The sequence below is a fragment of the Daktulosphaira vitifoliae genome, unplaced genomic scaffold, assembly GCF_025091365.1.
Source record: "Daktulosphaira vitifoliae isolate Bord-2020 unplaced genomic scaffold, ASM2509136v1 Scaffold_2, whole genome shotgun sequence".
Lineage (NCBI taxonomy): Eukaryota > Metazoa > Arthropoda > Insecta > Hemiptera > Phylloxeridae > Daktulosphaira > Daktulosphaira vitifoliae.
The window spans coordinates 1,285,552-1,312,467 of NW_026099573.1; the positions used below are offsets into that span (position 1 = coordinate 1,285,552).

Consider the following 26,916-nt stretch of genomic DNA (forward strand, 5'->3'; position numbering starts at 1 on the left):
CAACCGGGCTTCGGTTTTTTGTACTTTTGACAAAGTTCCGAGACGAGTCCAGGCATTAACTATATACCAAATTAAAGCTTATAAAATTTCATATCTAAATTACTTTAATTGTTATTTGGTATAACTCACATTTTAATTCTATTTAACACTCAATGCCGTCCCACTTATTTTTTTTAAATATTTTAGAACCATTTATTATTTTATATATGTTAAATGTTTAAATTTAAAATTATCAGACTACGGACTGTCTATCATAAGATTTGTTAGTAACTTACAATAAGTGTGGTTACAATGAGTGTAAATACAAAGGATTTCTCGCGTAATTAAAAAAAAAAAATTGTTTGTTACTTATGAATATATTTTAAAATATAAAATTGATTGCTATGATAAACCCTTATAAGGAATTTAAAAAGAAACAAAAAAAATTTAATTCAAACAAAAAAATACCCCCCAGGGGGGCACTATGTATTTAGTGCTACGGGCTTAGCGGACCCGGGGCCCCGAACTATGGGCTGACTTTAGTTAGTTGGCTCAAACTGGTCCTCCAGGTTGGGGGTTTGAGCGACGGGCTAACAACCCGTCCTCTTTAAAAACAAAACTCTTGTTAAGAAACTTCAACCAAAGCCTCGGATTGTGGATAAAAATGGATCACGGAATGGAAATAGGAACCGGAAAAATTTGGAGTTACGGATTGGAACTTGGAATATAAGAACTTTATTTAAACCAGGCGCCTTGAAATGTATTATTGATGAAATCACTAGATACAAAATCCCCATAGTAGCCATACAGGAGGTTCGATGGCTTAATAGTGGTAATATACAAAGTGGCAACTCAATAATATTCTACAGCGGTCTACAAACTGGTAGACACGAGAAAGGAGTTGGTTTTGTGATTGATAAAGCAGTGATGACTCAAGTTAAAACATTTGTGCCAGTGAATGAACGCATCTGCTACCTACGAATATCTCACCAGAAACTAGATTTAATAATATTGAACTGCTATGCGCCGACTGAAAATGCAGACGACGAGGAAAAAAATAGTTTCTATGATACTTTAGAAAGAACTTTTGACGCATTGCCTAAAAATTGTATTAGGTTAATTGTTGGGGATTTAAATGCTCAAGTTGGTAGAGAAACATCCTTTGGACAAACGATCGGTAAAGAGAGCTGGCATGCTACCACAAATGACAATGGTCACAAAATAGTTGATTTTTGCTCTTCAAAAGACCTCATAATTAGCAGCACTTATTTCCCAAGAAAAAATATTTATAAACATACATGGTCTGCTCCAGATGGGAAAACAAAAAGTCAAATTGACCATGTCATCATAGACAAGAGGCACAAAACGTCAATTCGTAACATTAGAAGTTACAGAGGAGCCGATGGAGATACAGACCATTATTTAGTTGTTGCAACGTTCGCACTAAAGCTATCAGTAAAATGGAGGAGTAAGATACATACAGGAAAGAATAACAAACTTGACATAGAAAAAATTAGGAACTCAAAGGAGATAGATACATACCAAAGAGAGATATCTGAAAATCTCAGAAAATATAATCTTGCAGAACATGAATCGGATAACATAACATTGTGGTCAAAGACAAAAGAATCTCTAACAAAAGCTGCTGAGAGATTTCGAGGTAAGCACATTAAACAAAATAAAAATCATTGGTATAACTTGGAGTGCCAAGTTGCGATTAACAAGCGAAGTTTAGCTAGACAAAATATGATACTGAATCCTACACCAGAAAACATTAATGAATACTCAAAGCTTAGAACTGTAGCCAACAAAGTAATTAGACAACAGAAACGCTCAATGGAAAAAAAAGTTTTAGAAGATATCGAATTATATAAGAAAGAACCGAGACTGTTTTTCAAGAAGTGTAGGTCGGTTAAGGAAGGATTTAAAGCACGTATTAATTTCATCACAGACAAAAGTGGTAATATAATTTCAGAACCTAGCGAGATTGTAATCAAATTTCAAGAATTTTTCGAAGAACTCCTAAATAACAAAAATAACCGCATCGGAAGTAACAATAATGAAAAGTACGAAGAATTAGTGTATCATACAGCAGAACCTGAACTTCTAGCACCAAGTATCGAGGAGATTGAAATAATCATTAAATCACTAAAGAATAATAAATCTCCAGGGGATGATAACATAAATTCTGAACTACTAAAAATTGCAGGAAAAGATGTACTAATTAACCTACACCAAATTATAACGAATATATGGAACACCGAACAAATAGAGCAGGAATGGTCGTCATCAATTATTTGCCCAATTTTTAAGAAAGGGGACCCAACAAAAGTTGATAATTATCGAGGTATTTCGTTATTAGACACTGCGTATAAGGTGCTCTCAATAGCTATCTTACGAAGGATAGAAGCATTCGCTTTTGACATAGTAGGAAAATATCAATGCGGCTTCACAAAAGGAAGATCCACCAGTGACCATATCTTTACGCTCAGACAAACAATGGAAAAGTATTATGAGTTTGACAAAGACTTACACATGATATTTATAGATTTTAAACAAGCGTACGATAGCATCGACAGAGAACAACTATGGATAGCATTACAGAATTTTGGGTTGCCCAAAAAACTTGTAAATCTAGTTAAAAGCTGCAATTCTAATGCTACATGCAAAGTGCGTTTCTTGGGAAGGGAGTCAGGGGACTTCGAAGTCAAGTCTGGTTTAAGACAAGGGGATGCGCTATCCCCGATTCTATTCAATATAGCATTGGAAAGAATAGTGAGAGATATGAATGAAACCCGAGAAATGGATTTAAATGGTAAGGGAACATTGCTAGCATATGCTGACGACATTGTCATTCTTGGAGACTCTCAAGTCGAAGTAGAAGAAAGTACAAATAAATTAATTAAGTCTAGTAAAAGAATGGGCCTCAATATAAATGAGAGCAAGACAAAATATATGATCATGAGCAGGCGTCCAAGAATTTTACAGAATCTCTCCGTAGATGAATATACATTTGAGCAAGTAGAAGACTTTAAATACTTGGGGGTTAATTTGAATAATAGGAATGATATGCATAACGAAATAAGGTTGAGGCTGAATGCGGCAAATCGAGGATATTATGCAATGAGCAAAATATTCAGTTCTAAACTTCTCTCCAGAGAAACTAAGAGAAAGCTATATATTTCCTACTTACGGCCCATAGTAATGTATGGTTGTGAAACGTGGTCAACAACTAAAGGGGACGAGACAAAGCTACTAACATTTGAGCGAAAGGTTCTTAGAAGAATATATGATCCCATATATAATACGGAAACAGGTCAATATGAAAGGAGAACTAATGCAGATATTGAAAGAATCTTTAACGGACCAAATATCCAAAAATATCTTGTATCAAAAAGATTGGAATGGGCCGGACACATATGGCGAGATAAGGACAGTCTAATGAGACAAGTTTTGGTATCTAAACTAAATAAAACACGCCCCAGAGGAAGACCACGTCAGCGTTGGCTGGATCGGATAAAGAAAGATTTAGTTCAAGTAGATGAAACGGCAAGAATTGAGGATGCAGACAATAGAGACCGATGGAGGGGTTTGGTAGAAGCAGCGAAAGGCCTTAATGGCCTGTAGAAGCTAAAAAAAAAAAAAAAATAGCATGTTTTTAACAAAGGATGCCATTTACATTAAAAAAATTGGTTTTGTCAGACAAAATTTTTTTTGGACTTATATTATGTAACATAAGTTTTTTTCGAAGTATTTCGAGAATATTTTCAAAACCTAAGTTGAAGAAGTTAAATTTATTATTTTTTTGTACATTTTGTCAAAAGTACAAAAACCGAACCCCGGTTGGAGAATATGTATTGTTATTATCTCAGATATTGACCAGCAATTTCTCTCATACGGGTTACTTGGACACTCGAGTACCATTTTTGACTTATGCCATACAATACGAAATTTTATAAGCTTTTATTTGGATTATAATTTTTAAGTGTACACCCTTCGGAATATTATAATATAATATAATTATATTATATGTAATTTTGTTCAATAATACGTTGATCGATTCTACAATACAGTGATTTATTAATATTAAATTATATAACAAATACACACATAAACAATAAACAATAAAGAATCGATATTTTAAAACTTATTACTGTATACTCTTTAAATTATATAAAATAAAAATAATTATTAATTATTAAACATGTTACTATAGATTTTACACCTTAAATCTATATGATAATACAAATTACAACAGTGATCACAGTGTCCCTATAAACAGTGCCGCCACTGTTATATATATAAAATTATAAAATTATTCTGGCGATACATTAATGGACTAAAAACAATAATTGCATACCACTTACTATGATGCTTGAGGACAAGTCATCAACGGGTGGTCCTGAGGTCCCTAATCTTTTTAAAGAATTTTTCAGTTAGGTTTATTCTACAAAAAAATTAAATACTATCGAATGTCTTGATTACTCAAAAACCTATGCAGATATATGTCATCCACAACCATATATTAAATTTACTGTTAGTGAGATCTTCGACACCATTAATTCTTTAGATTTAATGTAATTTTATAAGAAACAAATCGCATTGTTTTTCTAAACTTCGTATCTCTATTTCCTCTTTAGATTTTTGCTTCGATGCGAAGCTGAGAAGGTATTAATTTTNTTTTTTAATTTAAACAATTCTGAAATTTATTATTTTTTTAAAATAAACGGTCTTACAGGAAGGTGCATTATTTGAGGGTGGCTCATGAAAATTATGTATTTTGGATGCATAAGTCAGCAAAAAGAAATTATATCCTCAAATATAATTATAATATATTGTATTTTTTCAAAAGTACAATATAATAAAACATATATTTTGATGTTAAGTAGCGCCCTCTAGCGGTTTTTATCCTTTTTGTATCTGAATAGGAATTACTAACTTCATAATCATTTATTTTGGTGATTCAAGATTTCGTTCAACATAACTTTTGCTAATCTGATTTATTTATATTACATTAATAAATTAAATTTTTTTAACAATATTTGTTAAGTATTATAGCAATTTTTAGTTATTTATTAAATATTGATGACTGAGATTCAATGACGTGTCGTTAATCAAAAATTAAAAAAAAAAGATAACAATTAAAACGAATATTATTTATTACTAAAAATAAATAATTCAAATGATTAAATAATAAAAATCAATTAAAACCAAGTATGTTTTGCCTTTGTGGATTATTTGCTGCTGTGTATACAGCAGCAATTATTATAATTTTGGTAAGCTCGTGATTTTAATATTAAAAGTAACTCAATTTCAAAAATTGATTTGTTAATACAGGGATTACTTTTATTCTTTTTATGTTGGTTATTGTTTTTAAATTATACACCATATATGGATAGACAAAGAAATGATGAAGAAAAATTCTTCATTAATGAAAATGGTGAAAAAATTAAGTTTCCTAATTTTCTAGAGGAGCCAAGTATTGAATTGTCAGTTGTAGTACCAGCTTATAATGAACAAGATAGGTGTATGTTTGTACCTTACCGCTAAATAATGTCAATGATATTTTATAAATGTGTTTTATATGTATATGATGTAGTAAGACCAATGTTGGACTCATGCCTTCAATATTTAACTTCTGTTTATAAATCTTCATTTGAGATTATTATTGTAAGTGATGGTAGTACTGATAAAACATGTGATGTGTCCATGGAATATGTAAAAAAATATGGTTCAGACTATGTTCGATTATTAAAGTTGGTAAATAATCGTGGTAAAGGAGGTGCTGTTTGCTTGGTAATCATTTATAATTATTACTATAATTTTTTACAATGTCATAGTATGAGTATGACGAGTAATACATTAGGTTCCATTGCTATTGCAAGCAGGTATTACATAGTTGTAATAGAATATAATAAAAACAATGTTTTTTAAAGTAATGAGCAATAAAATTTTTTTTTTTTTAGGGAATGCAAAATACTCGAGGACGATTATTATTATTTGCTGATGCAGATGGTGCTACTAAATTTGATGATATTATGAAATTAGAAGATTCAATGAATGAATTAATTAAAAGTAAAACAACTTGGCCTTAAATTTATGTGACAATTTTTATAATTATACTATACAAAATATATTATAGTATACTATATAAAAAAAGTATACTATATATAGTATACTATATACTATATATGTCCATTATCATTCTGTAAACCCGTCAACTTGGTAGACTATCTTATCTTTTTGTTGTTTTCTTAAATTTTTACAATTTATAACTTTTTAAATTATTAAAATTTTATGAACTTTATTGGAAAAAATACGAGTATATACTTAATAGTAAGGTCTCCATTTTTTTTGCATAGAAAATTACATTTATTTACATCATGTAATTCATTCTTGAAAAGGTCATAGCTTTAGCTATTTTTGTTATGTTGATGCTTTCCTCATCCTCACAATGAACTTTTGGATCCCTTGTTATACCTGCTTCTGTCCTTGTTGCAAAGATAGGTGTTGACCTCTTTGTTCATCGTGAACTTCCTCCCTCTTAGATATTTCTTCAGGGTGAGGAATATGTAGCAATTCCAGGGCTGTAAGAAGGGTGTTAAACCACTTTGCACCCAAATATTCCTCACATTCCACTTGCTACCTTCTGTGATTTTTAGTGAGCTGTTTGGGCACCCACCTGGCAAAAACGTTTTGGTAATTCAAACTATACCCTAAAATAATGCAAATTAAATGTCTGCTACACACTCCTCTAAGTATTTATTTTAAATCCTTAATATTCACAATTTTTCAGCGTTACTATCTCCACCACTTGCACTATCTCGCCTCATTGTGTGCCACTTCTCGCCTCATTGTCAACGTTTACATGTCCAGATAGGAACTCGCAGCACCACTTATAGATGTTTTTAAAATCCATAAATAAAATCACTGTAAACTTCAACCAATTGGTGATGAATATTACCACTTATTTTGCAATCAAAAATACCAACTACATTTCACTTTTGAACAATTCTCCAAGCATTGTTAAATAGTAGTGGGGATTAAGAAACATGGTAGTGTTGCCATATCACACCCAGCAATATAGCAAATATAAAAAAACATCTTGATAAAATAAATACCTTTGTAGTTTCAAATTGCAGCCAAAATTTGTTCATACATAGCCAAAATTTTAATTGGGGAAGGTCAATAAAATGTTTTCTTCAGCTACTCAATACTACAAAACCAATTTAATATTTAAAATGTACATATACAAATTTTTAAGTAGGTTTTTTTTGATACCTATTGAGTTCAGTAGTATATAATATAAGTATATACTCCATTGCACCCCTATTAAATATTAAAGGAGTTATATCCCATATCCAAGTGGAAGTTTACATTTGCCTAACAAAGCCTAGTACAGACACTGGAAATGTCATTATAAATGAAATAAAATTATATTTAATCTATAAAAATTATTAAAACAAATGAATATTTTTATTAGCAATAAGCTTAATATAATATTTTTATTATTAATCAATCAATTTCTAATTATTAAAATGTAGCTAATACATACAATAGATAATTTAAATTATATTTTTGACATTGTTCTGGTGTGAATCCACTAAACTATGTATATCAATTAAAACCTTATGAGATTGTACATCATTTAAAATACATTTTGGAGTTTTTTCTTTTATTTGGTAAACAATGAAGAAACATATTTTTTAGAGCAATTTTTTCATTGAGTCTTTCAAGAAAGTATTATCCTTGAATTTAAATAAAGGTATATTATGTATTTCATCAATTCTTTTTGACAGTTTAAACAATTAATTTTCTGAACAACCCATTTATACTGACTTCAACCATTACTAAAAATACAAAAAAATTAGTGGAAATGCTTACATAAAAGTTATTACAATTGATGTTAAATAAACTATTATTAAGCCCGTTCATTAATACTAACCATTTTTTAAAATATGTTTATTTATGTATTATAATATGACTAATATATCCATTGGATAATTTAAATTATAATGATATTAATAACAATACAGCAATTTTTCTATCAATGACTAGGTAAGCTGGTATCTGGCCAATTCATCGCTAATTAATACATTATATGTTAATTTGTCACACTAGTTTATTCATGAGTCTAACTAAGTGAATATTAACAAATAAATGAAGTCTCATTGTTGAAATGAACAGTGTTTGTATGACCAAAAACGCTGCTCCTCCAAACCCTTATTCATTACAACAATTAGTACTTCTAAATTAAACACTGCAACTTATGATTGGGCACCATTATTTTTAATTGATAGTAATCTAAAACATGAATGAATTTTAATTATTTCAATGCAAAAAAATTTGGTCGTATCATAAAAATCTATTAATTTCATAATTAATTCATTAGTTCTACATTTTTTTTCTTTTTTTTTTTTTAAATTTGACCAAATTTATTCAAATAAATTTCTCATATTAATGTTTTCCACTCTTCAGTGCTCAAAATTAAAGCGCCTCCTCAGCATCTTGGAATTCAACATAAAGAGGATGCTAGATTGTACTCAAAAAGAGAAAAGCGGCTTCGTCCCTCCTTACTTTAACCACTGACTTTCAATAAAAATTGAACTTGTTGCCGGGAATTTTTTAGAAACATATCTTTTATGCTCCAAATAATTTTTTTACTAAAGCACTAATTAATTTTTTTTTTCTGAAACAATTTTTTTGTTTTAAGTTTTATAAAGTATCTGATGCAAATGTTGCTACTAAATTCGATGATATTATTAAATTAGAAGATTCAATGAATGAATTAATTAAAAGTAAAACGACTTTGCTTAAAACTACTTTTATGATTATTTAGGTATACTATTAAAAAAAAAAGGTTACTTATTTTGAATTGTTTGAAAATAAATCATAAAGCTTGAAATTAGAACATAAATAAGGAAATAGGAGTTCAAGTTGTTTTTAGAATAATTCAATATTCCCATCCAAAAATTTAACACCATCTACAGATGTGCATTGAAGCGTTTTTTATGATGGTGATTTTAATTACTGTTTTAGTTTTTAATTTAATAGTAAATGGCATTTGAATTTTTAAAATAACTTTATTAGTTTATTATAAACATTTAAAGTTTCAAATTGTTGAGTTAATATATATGTATAATACACATGGAATTGTAAATACAGGTAGCTAATTGGATTTTTATGACATTGCTGTCTCAGTCACGGATTGTTTATTATCAATTATGATTATCAATAGATATACTTTTGTATTGTCAGTTAGTGTATTTATAAACTCACAACAATTTGCCTTACTACATTTGATAATAACAATGCTGTGTACCTGCTAATATCAATGTTATAAAAAACCAATTAGCCACCTATATTTGTAATTCCTTGTGTATTATACCTGTATATTAATTCAAAAATTAGAAACTTTAAATGTTTATAATAAACTAATAAAGTTATATTAAAAATTCAAATACCATTTACTATTACATTAAAAACTCAAACATTTTATTAAATTAAAAATATGTGTTACCATTTAAAAAAACGAAGTTGAACCCCTTCTAAGGCATAAGGGATGAACTTAAAAAGTATTACATAGTTAAAAATTCAAGAATTATGTATAACTAAAGATAATGAAAAAAAAAAATGTTTAAATTATTATTATTCTGCAAGTAATTGAGTGGGTTATGATAAAAAAATCACCCTGTATATTTAATAAATAAAAATATTTTGTTATGGAAATTAATGAANAAGGGACTTAAGTACGTAAACGTATCATGCATGAGGTATAGCCGTGTTTATGTGGGCGGGCATGGCGGAGGGAACATTATACACGAGGCATATACGGCGGCAGAGGCGTCGGCTGTAGGAATATATAAATGAATATTAACATATACGTATATACGTATAAATATTAATATATATATAAATATTAGCGGTGGCGGTAGGAATATATAATCTTCGCATAATATCGCGGCACTTTTACTGGCGTCGAAGACGCGATGTCCGGCGTGATCCTCGGGCGTCAATAGGTTAGCAGCGTAGATGACGACGGTGTGCGAGTGCGGATCAGTTTGTTGACGATGTTATTTTGACAATGGGAAGAAGACTACGGTATAGCGGCGGGACGTCGTCGGCCGTGCGGCACTTGCTGGACTTTGCACCGNATGTAGTACTTATCTGGTATAATAATGTTCATTTTGTATTATTATAGAATCTGTTACAAGAACTGAAAGTAAAATATTTGCTATAGTATGTGGATCACGTGCTCATTTAGAACAAGATGCTATAGTTCATAGAAGTATATTTCGCACAATATTAATGTATGGTTTTCACACACTTGTTTGGACATTTGGTGTACGTACTATTAGAGACACTCAATGTGGCTTTAAAATGTTTACCAGAGCTGCTGCCCAAGTTTTATTCAGTAATTTGCATGTTGACCGTTGGTAAGATGATATTTAAGGAGCTCTTTGCAGCAGTTAAATAATTTCACTTTTATATTATGTTGTTGGGTTTTCAACAACAACTGTTTTCAAAGGTTTTTAAAAATGAAATATTAATCGTCCTGAAAATGTTAAATGGTGAATTTACTTAGTTGTTGGAGCTTATTTTTTAATTATATTACTGTATCATACATAAAAAACTTAATTGAATAATTTTGTAATTTAATAGGGCATTTGATGTTGAAATGTTATTTATAGCTGAAAAGTTAAATATGTCTATATCAGAAATATCAGTTAACTGGACAGAAATTGAAGGTTTAAAGTTCATTTTGATTTGAGAATAATCAGTTGTGTCTATTAAAAATATTTTACTAATGTTTTATTCCAGGCTCAAAAATTGTTCCTGTTTGGAGTTGGTTACAAATGGGCTTTGATGTAGTATCTATTTGGATCAAATATCGTTTAGGTTTATGGAAGATTCATTTTGATAAAACTGAATAAATGTAGGTCATTACTTTTAAAAACAACTTTTTTACTATTTTATGGTTGTTATTAATTTCAAATTATTCAATGCATAAAATAGTTAACACACATTGTGATATTAGTATCTGTGATACTGATCAATAAAACATACAACTGTATAATAATAAATTTTATAAATTATATTACATTATTTTATATAATTTTCTACAGATTTTTATTTGTATATTTAATATTTCAAACATATTGATTTCAAAATCATAATGTTTCTACTATATTAAACCATTATGAAAAGATCATATGAACCCAGTGGCACAAAATAAAATAATTAAAAAATATAACAATAAGTAAAAAAAAATATCTATATAACAACATTTAAGTTCAATAGTAGCTTTACCTCTAAATTCTCTTTATCTATCAACTAAACTATTTCAATATATCTTCTTTTTCCTCGCCTTAATCCCAACTACTTGGGGTCGGCCACCTTTATCCTAAACTTCCACTTGATACGATCTCCACATCATCTACTCTCACATCATCTGTCTTCAAATCGCTTTCAATAGCATCCCTTGACGGTACACCTATTTTTTTTTTTTTACAACCGTTATGTTGGTTAATACAATTGGTATATCCTGAGGAAATTTAAGTGCAGTGGTATCCCGTGCCTTTGCACATGGAACATGGTGCTTTTTCGCTACCGTAGAAGCGCACTATTTTTTATACAATGTTTTAAGTTTTGAACGCCCCCTATATTTGGGGAAATTGTCCAATTTTAATAAAAAGTATGTCAAATGAAAGATATACTTATAATGTATTTATAAAAAAAAAAAAATTGTGCTGATAATTACATTTTTCAGTAAGTTATAGCATTTTTAAGTTGAAAATTTAAAATCGAAAATAGAAAATTTTAACACAAAAATAGCGTTTTTTTAACTACGGCAGCCGTTTACATGCAGAAGATAAATTGTTGGGACAAATTTTTTTTTTTCATTTTGTAGTATATAAAATAAACTTTAATTTGATATATGTTTAAAGGAGGCAGTATTTCCGGAACATTTTCAAAAATTAAGTTGAATAAGTTAGTTTTTGTAAAAAAAGTTGCTATTTTAAATTCCCCCCATTATCAACTAAACTATTTCAATATATCTTCTTTTTCCTCGCCTTAATCCCAACTACTTGGGGTCGGCCACCTTTATCCTAAACTTCCACTTGATACGATCTCCACATCATCTACTCTCACATCAGCTGTCTTCAAATCGCTTTCAATAGCATCCCTCCATCTCTTTTTTGGTCTTCCTCTACCCCTTCTTCCTCCAACAATCTTTTCTATAATTGTTCTTACAGCTTCCGATTGTTCTCTCCTCATAACATGGCCTAACCATCTAAGTCTATTTTCTCTTATCTTATCCACGATTGACGCTACACCTATTTTTTTTTTACAACCGTTAGGTTGGTTAATACAATTGGTATATCCTGAGGAAATTTAAGTGCAGTGGTATCCCGTGCCTTTGCACATGGAACATGGTGCTTTTTCGCTACCGTAGAAGCGCACTATTTTTTATACAATGTTTTAAGTTTTGAACGCTCCCTATATTAGGAGAAATTGTCCAATTTTAATAAAAAGTATGTCAAATGAAAGATATACTTATAATGTATTTATATAAAAAAAAAATTGTGCTGATAATTACATTTTTCAGTAAGTTATAGCATTTTTAAGTTGAAAATTTAAAATCGAAAATAGAAAATTTTAACACAAAAATAGCGTTTTTTTAACTACGGCAGCCGTTTACATGCAGAAGATAAATTGTTGGGACAAATTTTTTTTTTTCATTTTGTAGTATATAAAATAAACTTTAATTTGATATATGTTTAAAGGAGGCAGTCTTTCCGGAACATTTTCAAAAATTAAGTTGAATAAGTTAGTTTTTGTAAAAAAAGTTGCTATTTTAAATTCCCCCCATGAGCAACTAAACTATTTCAATATATCTTCTTTTTCCTCGCCTTAATCCCAACTACTTGGGGTCGGCCACCTTTATCCTAAACTTCCACTTGATACGATCTCCACATCATCTACTCTCACATCAGCTGTCTTCAAATCGCTTTCAATAGCATCCCTCCATCTCTTTTTTGGTCTTCCTCTACCCCTTCTTCCTCCAACAATCTTTTCTATAATTGTTCTTACAGCTTCCGATTGTTCTCTCCTCATAACATGGCCTAACCATCTAAGTCTATTTTCTCTTATCTTATCCACGATTGACGCTACACCTATTTTTTTTTTTACAACCATTAGGTTGGTTAATACAATTGGTTTATCCTGGGAAAATTTAAGTTCTATTTTTTATACAATTTTTCCCATTTTTTAGTTAAAGTAAATCATTAAAATTAATTCAGTTCTGAATATTTCAATTGTAGAATCTTTTTAAATACCAGAAATTACTTAGAAATGATATTATGATTCCTATTTAATTGTTCTATTACGATAAAAATGCAAAAAAATAATGAGTTTTTCTGATAAATATACTGTAAATAGTAATTATAAAATTTCCTGACTGCATATTAATCTTAAAAATAACATTGTTTTAATTCTCATAAAATTTTCTATTTAATGATTCATTCTAGTCAACGAAGGAGTAATTTTGGAGAATAGCAGAAAAAATTCCCAAACAACTTTTTTTTTTTTTGTTTTAATTAGGCAATTGGTGGATTATTCCAAAAGCAACATCAACTCTTATTTCTTTAATTATATCCTGATTAGTAGTTCTTTGATTTTAAAATATAATATATGAATATATACTAATTATAATTATTAAATTTAGTATGAAATTGATATTTAATATTGTAATTTAAACGGAGAAATTATAAAAATAATAAAGAAGTTATATTTTGCTTTACTTTTACGTGTATAAAAATTTAAAGGGCTTGATACAATAATTATCAATAAAAACTGTTTGTTACTATAAATGAATGCACTGGACTTCAAGGAACTTTCATCAGAAGCAAAAATATACTTTTCTAAATCAAAGTTTCGCGTTGTTTTCAAATCTGCAATTAGACTTTATCTATCAGTTCTAATTTTTTTTATTATTACTAATTACATATAAAAAATAATTAAAAGAAAAAAAAATTGTTTTCAAATTATTACTGACTTGATTTTTGATATGTTAAAAATAATCAGTCCAAAATTTCATTTTTAACCTATGTTTTTGGTTCTTTAAAATTGATGAAAAATTTTTGATAAAGATTTATGAAAGTTTATAGCAAAAAAAATTGAATATATTACCGTAACTTTTAGCTCAATTACAAGTTTAAAATTGACATCTAGGCCAGTCAACAAAGGAAAAATTTCTTAAAAAATTAGCAACCAAATTTTGTTTTATTAATAGTTGAATTAAAATATGTATAATGACATACTAATAGTCCTCATTGATTTAAATTGAGCTTTTTTTTACAGCCTCGCAAAAGTTCAAAAATATGAGCTTTTTTAATTTTCTCAAAAAATATTTAACTTACAAAAAAAAGTTTCGTACAAAAGTTGTTTAAAAGACAATTATAAACAAACAAATTATCTTATAGTTTTTCATTTAAACAAATATTTTTCGAGTTACATTACATTTAATATGAGTACTAAAATTTATATTCCATTTTTTTCATTTTACGGTTACTTTTTATCATGTTATACTTACATTAGACACAATGTTATAAATGCATATGTGTGTATGTGTGAGTTTATTTATTTATTGTATCATTAAAGTGTAGTGTATATTAATATACAAGCGATAGAGTAGGTAATTGATTTGACGCTATATTGTTTAAACCCAACTAAACGCTAAATTGTACATTCCGAAACAACAATCATATTATGTCAATTGCCACCGGAATTTCTGGAAATCTTTTTCTTTTTCTTTGCCTAAATCCCAACTACTGGGGGTCGGCCACCCTTATCCTAAGCTTTCACTTGACACGATCTCCCACATCTTCTACGCTCACATTAGCTGTCCTCAAATCGCATTCAATAGTATCCCTCCATCTCTTTTTTGGTCTTCCTCTATCTCTTCTTCCTTCAACATTCATTTCTATAACTGTTCTTACAGCTTNTTCATTTCTACAACTGTTATTACGGCTTCCGATTCTTCTCTCCTCATAACATGACTAAACAATCTAAGTCTATTTTCTGTCATCTTATCCACGATTGACGCAACACCTTTACTTCCTCTTATATGCTCGTTCCTTATTCTATCTTTTCTAGTCACTCCACTCATCCAACTAAGAATTTTCATCTCTGCTACACTCCTTCTCTGCTCTATTTTCCTATCATCCGCCTAACACTCTGAACCATACATCATAGCTGGCCTCACAATTTCATACTAAATTTAAAAACTATAATTAGTACTTATTCATATATTATATTTTAAAATCAAAGAACTANTAATATATTTTAAAATCAAAGAACTATTAATCAGGATATAATTAAAGAAATAAGAGTTGATGTTGCTTTTGGAATAATCCACCAATTTCTCTAAAGGAAACACTATCTACAGATTTGCATCGAAGCGTTTCTTATGATAGTGATTTTAATCACTGTCAGATATCATCTATACTTGTCCCATCTATGTCTCGTCCACACTGTGCCTCGACCCCACTGTGCTACCGTTTTTTTTTAAATGAATCAGAGATTTTCAAAATAAATACTGAAAACAATGTAAATGACATTAACCCTATTGAAATAAATGGCATGTTAGATAGGGTTAAGTTAAAATTTCAAATAGTTACTGGAAGTTTTTATTCTTTTATAAGTTAATCTTGTTACTTAGAAAATTTTCATTATATTAAATTATTAGAAAATGACATTATGTTAAAAGATTATATAGGTAAATATTTTAAGCCGTTGGGCAAACTAGATATAAGTTTTAATTATAATAATTATAAGGTTGTAAAAAAAGGTGGACCTCCTTTATTAGGTAGGAAAGATTTTTCTAAATTTAACATATTTTTTAATCATAATACTATTAACTAAAAGGTTATGATCAACCTAATGATATTGTACAATTATGTAAAAAGTACTCAAAGGTCTTTGATAATAATCTAGGAACTTTTTCAAAACACAAAATAACACTTTTTGTTGAAAAAAATTGTGTCCCTAAATTTTTCAAGCCTAGATTTGTACCTTATGCTTTAAAAAATAAAGTAGAATTAGAAATTAATAGATTGATTAATATGGGTGTTTTGACTTCTGTTGAACATTCCAATTGGGCAACTCCCATTGTTCCGGTCCTCAAACCTGATAATACTACCCGTATATGTGGTGATTCAGTGTAACTTTTAATCCAGTCCTTCTGGGTATCCAGCACCCATTACCTAAAATAGATCATTTGTTTGCCAAACATTGTAATAGTGTCTATTTTAGTAAAATAGATCTTAAAGATGCCTATGCTCAATTATGTTTATCTGAAGAATCACAAAAACTATTAGTAATTAATACATGCATGGGCCTTTTTGCTTATACAAGATTACCATATGGCATAAATTGTGCAGCTAGTACATTCCAACGTGTATTAGAACAAACAATAGGCAATATGGAAGGTGTTATCATATTTCAAGATGATATATCTATATCAGGTAAAACTAGAACAGAACATAACAAAAGGTTAGAGTCAGTGTTATCTAAGCTTTTGGATGCAGAACTTAAAGTCAAGATTGAAAAATGTAAGTTTCTAAAAACATCTATAGAATCTTTTGGTCATATCATTGACAGTAAAGGTATTCATTCAACTGATAAACATATTGAAGCTATAAATGTATCAGTTCCTACAAACCTAACTGAATTAAAAAGCTTTCTAGGCATGGTCACTTATTATCTAAAATTCATTCCAAACTTTGCTGAATTATTAGAACCGCTGTATGCATTAGCTAGAAAAGAACAAATTTTCAATTGGTCAAATAAATGTAATAAAGTTTTCATTAAAATAAAAAATCTACTTTTATCAAATAGGGTATTGGCTGATTTTGATTTTGATTTACCTATCAAAATAACTGTTGATGCATCTGAGAAAGTTGTCGGAGAAATTTTATCTCACGTTTATTGTGATAATACAGAAAGACCTATTGCATTTGCTTCACATTTACTTACCAAAGCTGAACAAAAATACACAGTTAGAAAGACAAGATTTAGCAATTATTTTTGGTGTAAAAAAATTTAATGATTACTTGTTTGGTAAACATTTCACTTTGGTCACTGATAATAAACTAATAGCCCATATTCTTAATCCAGGAAAAGGAATACCCAAAATTGCGGCCAACAGACTTCAACGTTGAATAACATATTAATGGCTTATAAATTTGATATAAAATGGTTACCTACAAATAGCAACCCAGCAGATTATTTATCTAGACTGGTGATTCAAAACAAACAAGTGGATATAGAAGCTTACGTTAATTATTTAAATTTTATAAAGGAAGAATCTAACTGGATAATTGATTGGAAAAAAGTTAAAAAAGCAACCAAACAAGATCCTATTTTATCAAAAATAAGTGAATTTATCTTAGGTAACTCATGGCTAGATGAAGCAAATAAGAACTCAGGATTATTACCATATATAGAAGAAAGGATGAACTTACCATTGAACAAAATATAATTATGTGGGGATATAGTTATAATTCCTTTAAAACTAAGAAACTTTTTATTAAGATAATTGCATGAATCACATCAGGGAATTACTAAAATGAAAAGTCTGGCAAGAGCATATTTTTGGTGGCCTCTGTTAGACAAAGAAGTGGAAAATTTATCATCAAATTGTGAATTATGTATCACTAATAGAGCAAATCCTCCAAATTGTGTACTCAAAACTTTTAAATGGCCAAGTAAAGCATGGACTAAATTACATATAGATTTTTTGGGTCCTATAAATGTTTAAACATTTTTAGTCATAGTTGACTCCACCTCCAAATGTAAATTCTTTAAACACTACAATAGTAATTAAAAAACTTAACAAGATAATTGCTAAATTTGGCATACCTAAAGCTATTACATCAGATGGAGCTAAATGTTTCACCAATGAATATTTTCAGTCTTATTTAAGAAAATACAATATTAATCATTTAGTTGGTGCTCCGTATCATCCTCAGAGTAATGGAGCAGCAGAGAGTGCGGTCAAAATTATCAAAAATTTCATAAAAAATAAACAAATGAATGTTATAATTAACTTATTAAATAATTTCTTATTTCAGTACAGAAATACTACACACACAACCACTGGAGAAACACCTACAAAAATTTTATTTGGTAAGTCAATTAGATTTGTTTTTGACTTACTCAAACCAAGTACAAGTGATGTGGTAGAAAAGTGCCAAACTAAGCAAGTAAAAAATAGTGGAAAGAGATGAAAATTTCACAGTAAATGAAAAAGTAGTAGTTTGTGATTATAGATCACCATCTAATAAATGAATCTCAGCTGTTATTACAAAAATATTAGGCAGCAGAACATATGAGGTGACAACTAATGATAATTTAGTTTGGAAACGTTATACTAATCAAATTTTAAAAAACAATTCCTCTTTCACAGAAAATATTCCTATCACTGGTAACAATGATTCCTTTGTATCTGATCTCACTATTAAACAATCTAGTCATATAGTTAATAATCCAAATAGTAATAATAGTAACAATATTAAACAAAGACCTAAGAGAATAATTAAACCTAATAAATTTAGGAATTAATACATTTATTTAATGTTCAAAATTTTATATATATATATATACGCATTTTATTCACTGTATTATGTTATATATTTGTGATGTATATTTCAATTTCAATTTGTATTTTTAACACGCTTATATTAGTTTCACCTGTATGTATGTTTGTAACTCTCCAAGCGCCACGCGTTATCGCATATTCCGTCGTCTATGCCATAGACTCTATGGCTTTGAGACTAGACTGTCATAACGCATTCTACCCACCCCACGCCGCGCTCACCACACGACGACAACACTATTCCTATATAAATTTATTTTTAGTTATCGTACCAGTACACGCGTAACATACGGCTTACGTATATATTCCTACCGCCGTTTATACATCAGCAGGTATAACGTTAGTCCGACCCGCCCGCCAACATACATGATGATATGCATGATACATTTACGTACTTAAGTCACTTTACTTGTATATATATATATTCTAATTACTATTAAAATTTATATATTAACATGCTTTATTCTAATTAAGAGATATAAAGTATTCATTCCGATTACGAGGGATGATTTTCCGTATCGTAATTCTTTGTCACTACCTCCACGTTCCGAGAGTGAGTAATTTGCGCGCCTGCTGCTTTCCTTGGACGTGGGAGCCGTTTCTCAGACTCCCTCCCCGGAATCGAACCCTGATTTCCCGTTACCCGTAAGAACCATGATATTGATAGTAACTACTATCATAACATGAAACTAAAAAGTGAAAAAAAATATAGTTTAAAAAAACTAAAAAACACGCTTTTAAAGCACATCGAACTAAAAAGTTAAAAATAATTTTTAAAATTAACTTAAAACAATAATACTAGTATTTTTCATTTATTATTGTTTTAAGTTAATTTTAAAAATTATTTTTAACTTTTTAGTTCGATGTGCTTTAAAAGCGTATATGTATATATTAATATTAGCGGCAATAGTAAGAATATATAATCTTCGCACAATATCGCGGCACTTTTGCTGGCGTCGACGACGCGATGTCCGGCGTGATCCTCGGGCGTCACAAGGTTAGCAGCGTAGATGACGACAGTGCGCGAGTGCGGATTGGTTTGTTGACGTCACTTTGACAACGAGAAGAAGACTACTCGTCTTCTTCTCGTCTTAGACTACTTCTAGACTTCTTCTAGTCTTAGACTACGGTATCATTGACGGCGGGACGTCGTCGACCGTGCGGCACTGGCTGGACTTTGCACCGCGGCGTAAAACGACGCGGGGCAGTGTCAATCACAATAAAAATTTGTTATAATTATATATAATTGAAAGCGCGCGTCTACGGGTTGGAAAATATTGTTGTCTACGAGAGGTGAGCGGGGTGGGGTGAATGCGTTACGACCGTCTAGTCTCAAGGCCGTAGACACGTGCCGCGTGGAAAGTTACAAACATCCCACAACATACAAGTGAAACTAATATAAGCGTGTTAATAAATATAGTTTAATTATTTTTATTGGGGAAATGTTATATATTAAACTGTAATATCAGTGTGTTATTATAGTTTTGTAAAAGATAACAGAATCTTCATGTTAACCTAAAACACAGTTAATATGTGTCTTTTTACATTTAATAAATTATATTCATTTTAAAATAAATGGAATTTGTGTCTAATTTATATTAGTCCTATCATAATATAGAACAAAGATCATGATGTTTCAAATGTAACAATAAAAAATATTTGCGTAAATCATTTCGTCAAAAATCTTTATAAGATTGGAATACGCTAAGTAATATTCCCAGAATAACATTATTTTTTTGTTATGTATTAAGATATTTTTGGAATACGTAGCGCGCTCTAGCAGTGTTTGTGAGCACTATTCATACTGTAACCGCTACTAGTATCCGGTTAGAAATTGCTAACTTTTCACACGTATATTGCACATTTATTTTAGTGATTCAAGATTTCGTTCAATACAACTTTTGCTAATCTGAATTATTAATATTTCAATAATAAATTTATTTCTTTTAACAACATTTTTACAATATTTGTATGTTATTATATTAAATATTTGCTATTGATAAAATATTGATGACTAAGATTTAATGACGTGTCGTTAATCAACAAATTTAAAAAAGAAGAACGCAATCAAAACGAATATTATTAATTGCTATCCAAAAATAAATTAAAACCAAACATGTTTTATCATTGTGGATTAATTGCTGTTGTGTCTACAGTAGCAATTGTCATAATTTTGGTAATCTCATAATCATCATTTAATATTAAATGTAACTTAATTTCAAAAATTGATTTGTTATTGCAGGGATTGCCTTTATTCTTGTTGTGTTGGTTATTGTTTATAAATGATACACCATATATGGATATACAAAGATACGATGAAGAAAAATTCTTCATAAATGAAAATGGTGAAAAAATTAAGTTTCCTAATTTTCTAGAGGAGCCAAGTATTGAATTGTCAGTTGTAGTACCAGCTTATAATGAACAAGATAGGTGTATGTTTATACCTTATCGCTAAATAATGTCAATGATATTTTATAAATGTGTTTTATATGTATATGATGTAGTAAGACCAATGTTGGACTCATGCCTTCAATATTTAACTTCTGTTTATAAATCTTCATTTGAGATTATTATTGTAAGTGGTGGTAGTACTGATAAAACATGTGATATATCTATGGAATACGTAAAAAAGTATGGTTCAGACTATGTTCGATTATTAAAGTTAGTAAATAATCGTGGTAAAGGAGGTGCTGTTTGCTTGGTAATCATTTATAATTATTACTATAATTTTTTATAGTGTCATAGTGAGAGTATAATAAATAATGCATTAGCTTCAGGTGCCATTGCAATAAAAAAAACATTTTTAATGTTTTTAAAGATCATTTGAGTGGTTTGTATTTGACTAAAATTCAAAACTCTGAAGGGAATACCTTTTATTTTATTCTTTGTGGTAAATAAAAATTTCTTTTAAATTTTGCCTGTATTAGCTCTACTCATTCCCGTGCCTCTAAAGGGGTTGAAAAGTGGCAAAAAAGGGTAAAAATACCCTTTTACGTGTATTTTTTTTTAATATTGAAGATAACAAAAAGATGTTATAATTTTGTAGGATGATATGTTAATAAAATAAAAGGTCTATATAAACATTTTTGTATCATACTATTAAAAAATTGTAATACTAAAATTATTACTTTATAATATTCACAAAAAAAAATTTTGTTTTTTGTCAATATCTTTTAATATTGAGAATAAGTCAAAATAGTATATTATAAATATATTTTAATAAAGATAAGTATAAATTTTAAAAATCACATATTTGTTTAGTCAATTAATTAATTAAATACATGTTATTCTAAATAATACATAATATTTGTTTTCAAAAATCATATTCATTTTAATTTAAATAAGGATTCCTTCACAATAATTTAAGTTGCCTTTTTTTTATTAAAAAAATTACATTATAGTTTTTATTTTAATTGAAAATATAAATGTAAAAAATAATTGTTTGTATAGAAATTTTTTTTTTTTTTAGCATCTCTTATCAAAATATTTTTATTATGACTATGGTAATTTTTATACTATTAATGGATCTCCTAAAATAAAAAATATATATGCTGTAATCTCGCTTTTTAATAAATTGTTATTAAAGAATAAATTCTTACACATACTGCCTGTGATTTTCATTTTAATGAACCCTGTGTTAAACTCTTCCATTAACTTAACCTCACATTCTGTGGCATCATTAATAACTCTTAAATATTTAAAAATAATTTTGGTATTTATGTAACCTAATATTTGGCTAATTTTCTAGATTTTGATGTAAAAAACAAATATATAAATATTATAAATGATTAAAATATTTTTATTGTTAATTCAATCACATTTCTTAATCTCAAATAAAAAATTTTAATGACTGTTTAAAAAAATGTATAACATTATAAGATGCTTTTATGGCATCAAAACACTTAAACCAAAATTCTACATGACAATTCACAATAAAATAGTATACTATTTTTAATAATACAATTACCACCATTGTCATTTGAAATTGTTACTATATACATATTTTTAAACAACAAATTTCCTTACACTTCCAACTAATTGAATATCTTTAGGTAGTGTATCAGTCAAAAAATTTACAAAAATTAAAAACATTTGTTATTTTAAGTAATATTTTTTTGACCTCCATATTTGCTTAAACTTGTTTGGTTTATTTTTCCTAATTGCATTTTTTTTTTTAACAATTTAGAATTTTAGGAATGGAAATTACTGATAGTTAGAAGTATGATAAAAATGGATTATAAAACAATTTCTAGTATATTTTGACAAGCTAAAAATAATAGTGATCTATTTAACATTTGTTCTAAAAGCGTACATGATCTATTTAACCTAAAAATATTAAAAGTTGTTATGTGAAAGACAAAAGCTTGCACTTTATCTAATAAATTCCAATTCTTTAAAGTATATACAGCAGATGCAATCTCTTTTCTAGTTAGTTTCATATGATTTTACAAAAAGTTTTTATTAAAAATGTACTTAAAATACTCAAATGTTAGAAATTATTTATGGTTACCATTTAAATTCACATGTATTTATAACATCATATTAACATTATTCAATATTATAATATAATCATGTCTTGGATATTTTTATTTTGACCTTTTATTAGTTACACAATTTAAAAAATATCAAATTTCCAGAATGACATTTTGTAAGCAACACTTTTTTTTTTTTTGTGAGAAAAAATTACACAAATTACATATAATATTGTCAAACAAATTAACTTGTAGAAATGGTAAAAGTTTTAATATAGTATATAGTATTTTATCGAAATTAAATACAAATTAGCCTTAAAAGATTATTTTTTTGAAATTTGATTTGTTGTTAATTAGTGTAAATACTGAATGTTTATTAATTTTTATATCTGAGATTTTATTAATAATTAAATTTGTTAAAAAAAAGGAGTTAATTATTATAAAATGTATGATACATGAGATATATGCATTTTATGCAATTTAAATGTGATAAAATAAAATATTCATAGTGAAAGTTCAATGCTAATGCATTAGCTTCAGGTGCCATTGCATAATGGTATTCAAAAGTTATAATGGGACATATTAAATAAAGAACTTGTTTTTGAATTGATGAGTGAGAAAGAGATAATTTTAAATGCTAAAAACAATCCTTTTTTATTCGGCATGTGTATATTCCTATTTATTTCTACAAAAATGCTTATTAAGGATCTTTTTATTTGCTAACTTGAATTTTGGACTAAAATTTGAATAGTTAATCTTTTTTTATTTAAGGGAATGCAAAATACTCGAGGACGATTATTATTATTTGCTGATGCTGATGGTGCTACTAAATTCGATGATATTATTAAATTAGAAGATTCAATGAATGAATTAATTAAAAGTAAAACGACTTTGCTTAAAACTACTTTTATGATTATTTAGGTATACTATTAAAAAAAAAAGGTTACTTATTTTGAATTGTTTGAAAATAAATCATAAAGCTTGAAATTAGAACATAAATAAGGAAATAGGAGTTCAAGTTTTTTTAGAATAATTCAATATTCCCATCCAAAAATTTAACACCATCTACAGATGTGCATTGAAGAGTTTTTTATGATGGTGATTTATTTACTGTCAGAATTCATCTATACTTGTCCTAATTATGTCATGAGCTCATTGTGCTGGGTTTTTTTACTTCTGTATTTTATTATTTTAACAAAATCTGATGATAATTTTTCTTATATTATGAAAACTATTTTAAATAGACAGTTATTATACTTAAAAGTTGCATATATATTTTATAAATAAAAATATTTTGTTATGGAAATTAATGAAGATGATCCCTTAATAATAATTATTAAATTTTGGTGATGAATAGACCTACACAATGAATTGACCAGCAATAAACTGACTGGCGATGAATTGACCGCCATCCAAGTAAGCTAGAGTAATGTTTGTTGATTAATTAAATTAATTAAGTACAATTTCTTTTTTTTTTTTTTAAGAATTTTTATAATTTTTTATTCAAACACTAGATGTGCTAAAGAAATTCTGAATACAAATTTGAAATTGGTATACATAGTCAATTACATGGCGGTAATTTGTTTTCATTCAAAATTTAAAAATGTGTTGAAAAATTTGATTATTGGAGTTTATGTAGTACTTATCTGGTATAATAATGTTCATTTTGTATTATTATAGAATCTGTTACAAGAACTGAAAGTAAAATATTTGCTATAGTATGTGGATCACGTGCTCATTTAGAACAAGATGCTATAGTTCATAGAAGTATATTTCGCACAATATTAATGTATGGTTTTCACACACTTGTTTGGACATTTGGTGTACGTACTATTAGAGACACTCAATGTGGCTTTAAAATGTTTACCAGAGCTGCTGCCCAAGTTTTATTCAGTAATTTGCATGTTGACCGTTGGTAAGATGATATTTAAGGAGTTCTTTGCAGCAGTTAAATAATTTAACTTTTATATTATGTTGTTAAACTGTTTTCAAAGGTTTTTAAAAATGAAAATGTTAGATAGTGAATTTACTTAGTTGTTGGAGCTTATTTTTTAATTATATTACTGTATCATACATAAAAAACTTAATTGAATAATTTTGTAATTTAATAGGGCATTTGATGTTGAAATGTTATTTATAGCTGAAAAGTTAAATATGTCTATATCAGAAATATCAGTTAACTGGACAGAAATTGAAGGTTTAAAGTTCATTTTGATTTGAGAATAATCAGTTGTGTCTATTAAAAATATTTTACTAATGTTTTATTCCAGGCTCAAAAATTGTTCCTGTTTGGAGTTGGTTACAAATGGGCTTTGATGTAGTATCTATTTGGATCAAATATCGTTTAGGTTTATGGAAGATTCATTTTGATAAAACTGAATAAATGTAGGTCATTACTTTTAAAAACAACTTTTTTACTATTTTATGGTTGTTATTAATTTCAAATTATTCAATGCATAAAATAGTTAACACACATTGTGATATTAGTATCTGTGATACTGATCAATAAAACATACAACTGTATAATAATAAATTTTATAAATTATATTACATTATTTTATATAATTTTCTACAGATTTTTATTTGTATATTTAATATTTCAAACATATTGATTTCAAAATCATAATGTTTCTACTATATTAAACCATTATGAAAAGATCATATGAACCCAGTGGCACAAAATAAAATAATTAAAAAATATAACAATAAGTAAAAAAAAATATCTATATAACAACATTTAAGTTCAATAGTAGCTTTACCTCTAAATTCTCTTTATCTATCAACTAAACTATTTCAATATATCTTCTTTTTCCTCGCCTTAATCCCAACTACTTGGGGTCGGCCACCTTTATCCTAAACTTCCACTTGATACGATCTCCACATCATCTACTCTCACATCATCTGTCTTCAAATCGCTTTCAATAGCATCCCTTGACGGTACACCTATTTTTTTTTTTTTACAACCGTTATGTTGGTTAATACAATTGGTATATCCTGAGGAAATTTAAGTGCAGTGGTATCCCGTGCCTTTGCACATGGAACATGGTGCTTTTTCGCTACCGTAGAAGCGCACTATTTTTTATACAATGTTTTAAGTTTTGAACGCTCCCTATATTTGGGGAAATTGTCCAATTTTAATAAAAAGTATGTCAAATGAAAGATATACTTATAATGTATTTATATAAAAAAAAAATTGTGCTGATAATTACATTTTTCAGTAAGTTATAGCATTTTTAAGTTGAAAATTTAAAATCGAAAATAGAAAATTTTAACACAAAAATAGCGTTTTTTTAACTACGGCAGCCGTTTACATGCAGAAGATAAATTGTTGGGACAAATTTTTTTTTTTCATTTTGTAGTATATAAAATAAACTTTAATTTGATATATGTTTAAAGGAGGCAGTATTTCCGGAACATTTTCAAAAATTAAGTTGAATAAGTTAGTTTTTGTAAAAAAAGTTGCTATTTTAAATTCCCCCCANAAATATTTTACTAATGTTTTATTCCAGGCTCAAAAATTGTTCCTGTTTGGAGTTGGTTACAAATGGGCTTTGATGTAGTATCTATTTGGATCAAATATCGTTTAGGTTTATGGAAGATTCATTTTGATAAAACTGAATAAATGTAGGTCATTACTTTTAAAAACAACTTTTTTACTATTTTATGGTTGTTATTAATTTCAAATTATTCAATGCATAAAATAGTTAACACACATTGTGATATTAGTATCTGTGATACTGATCAATAAAACATACAACTGTATAATAATAAATTTTATAAATTATATTACATTATTTTATATAA

At 28.2% G+C, this 26,916-nt stretch overlaps 2 protein-coding genes across 4 annotated transcripts; both read left to right on the forward strand.

Moving 5' to 3' along the window:
- The first annotated feature begins 5,069 nt into the window (after window positions 1-5,069).
- LOC126899311 (dolichyl-phosphate beta-glucosyltransferase-like) lies at window positions 5,070-26,916 on the forward strand. Of its 3 annotated transcripts, XM_050674092.1 has the most exons (8): window positions 5,072-5,255; window positions 5,317-5,506; window positions 5,579-5,775; window positions 5,946-6,054; window positions 10,181-10,415; window positions 10,642-10,727; window positions 10,801-10,962; window positions 25,551-25,677. In XM_050674092.1, the coding sequence occupies exons 1-7, from the start codon at window positions 5,196-5,198 to the stop codon at window positions 10,911-10,913; spliced, it is 990 nt and encodes a 329-aa protein (XP_050530049.1). In that variant the 5' UTR covers window positions 5,072-5,195; the 3' UTR covers window positions 10,914-10,962; window positions 25,551-25,677. The 3 variants fall into 3 exon arrangements, with proteins under 3 accessions (XP_050530047.1, XP_050530049.1, XP_050530048.1); XM_050674090.1 differs by lacking the exons at window positions 10,801-10,962; window positions 25,551-25,677 and adding an exon at window positions 26,622-26,916 and having other exon boundaries at window positions 5,070-5,255; XM_050674091.1 differs by lacking the exon at window positions 25,551-25,677 and having other exon boundaries at window positions 5,073-5,255; window positions 10,801-11,095.
- Window positions 20,522-26,916, forward strand: LOC126899310 (dolichyl-phosphate beta-glucosyltransferase-like). The gene is made up of 8 exons (XM_050674089.1): window positions 20,522-20,816; window positions 20,883-21,072; window positions 21,145-21,341; window positions 23,884-23,992; window positions 24,793-25,027; window positions 25,224-25,309; window positions 25,383-25,544; window positions 26,790-26,916. The coding sequence occupies exons 1-7, from the start codon at window positions 20,757-20,759 to the stop codon at window positions 25,493-25,495; spliced, it is 990 nt and encodes a 329-aa protein (XP_050530046.1). The 5' UTR covers window positions 20,522-20,756; the 3' UTR covers window positions 25,496-25,544; window positions 26,790-26,916.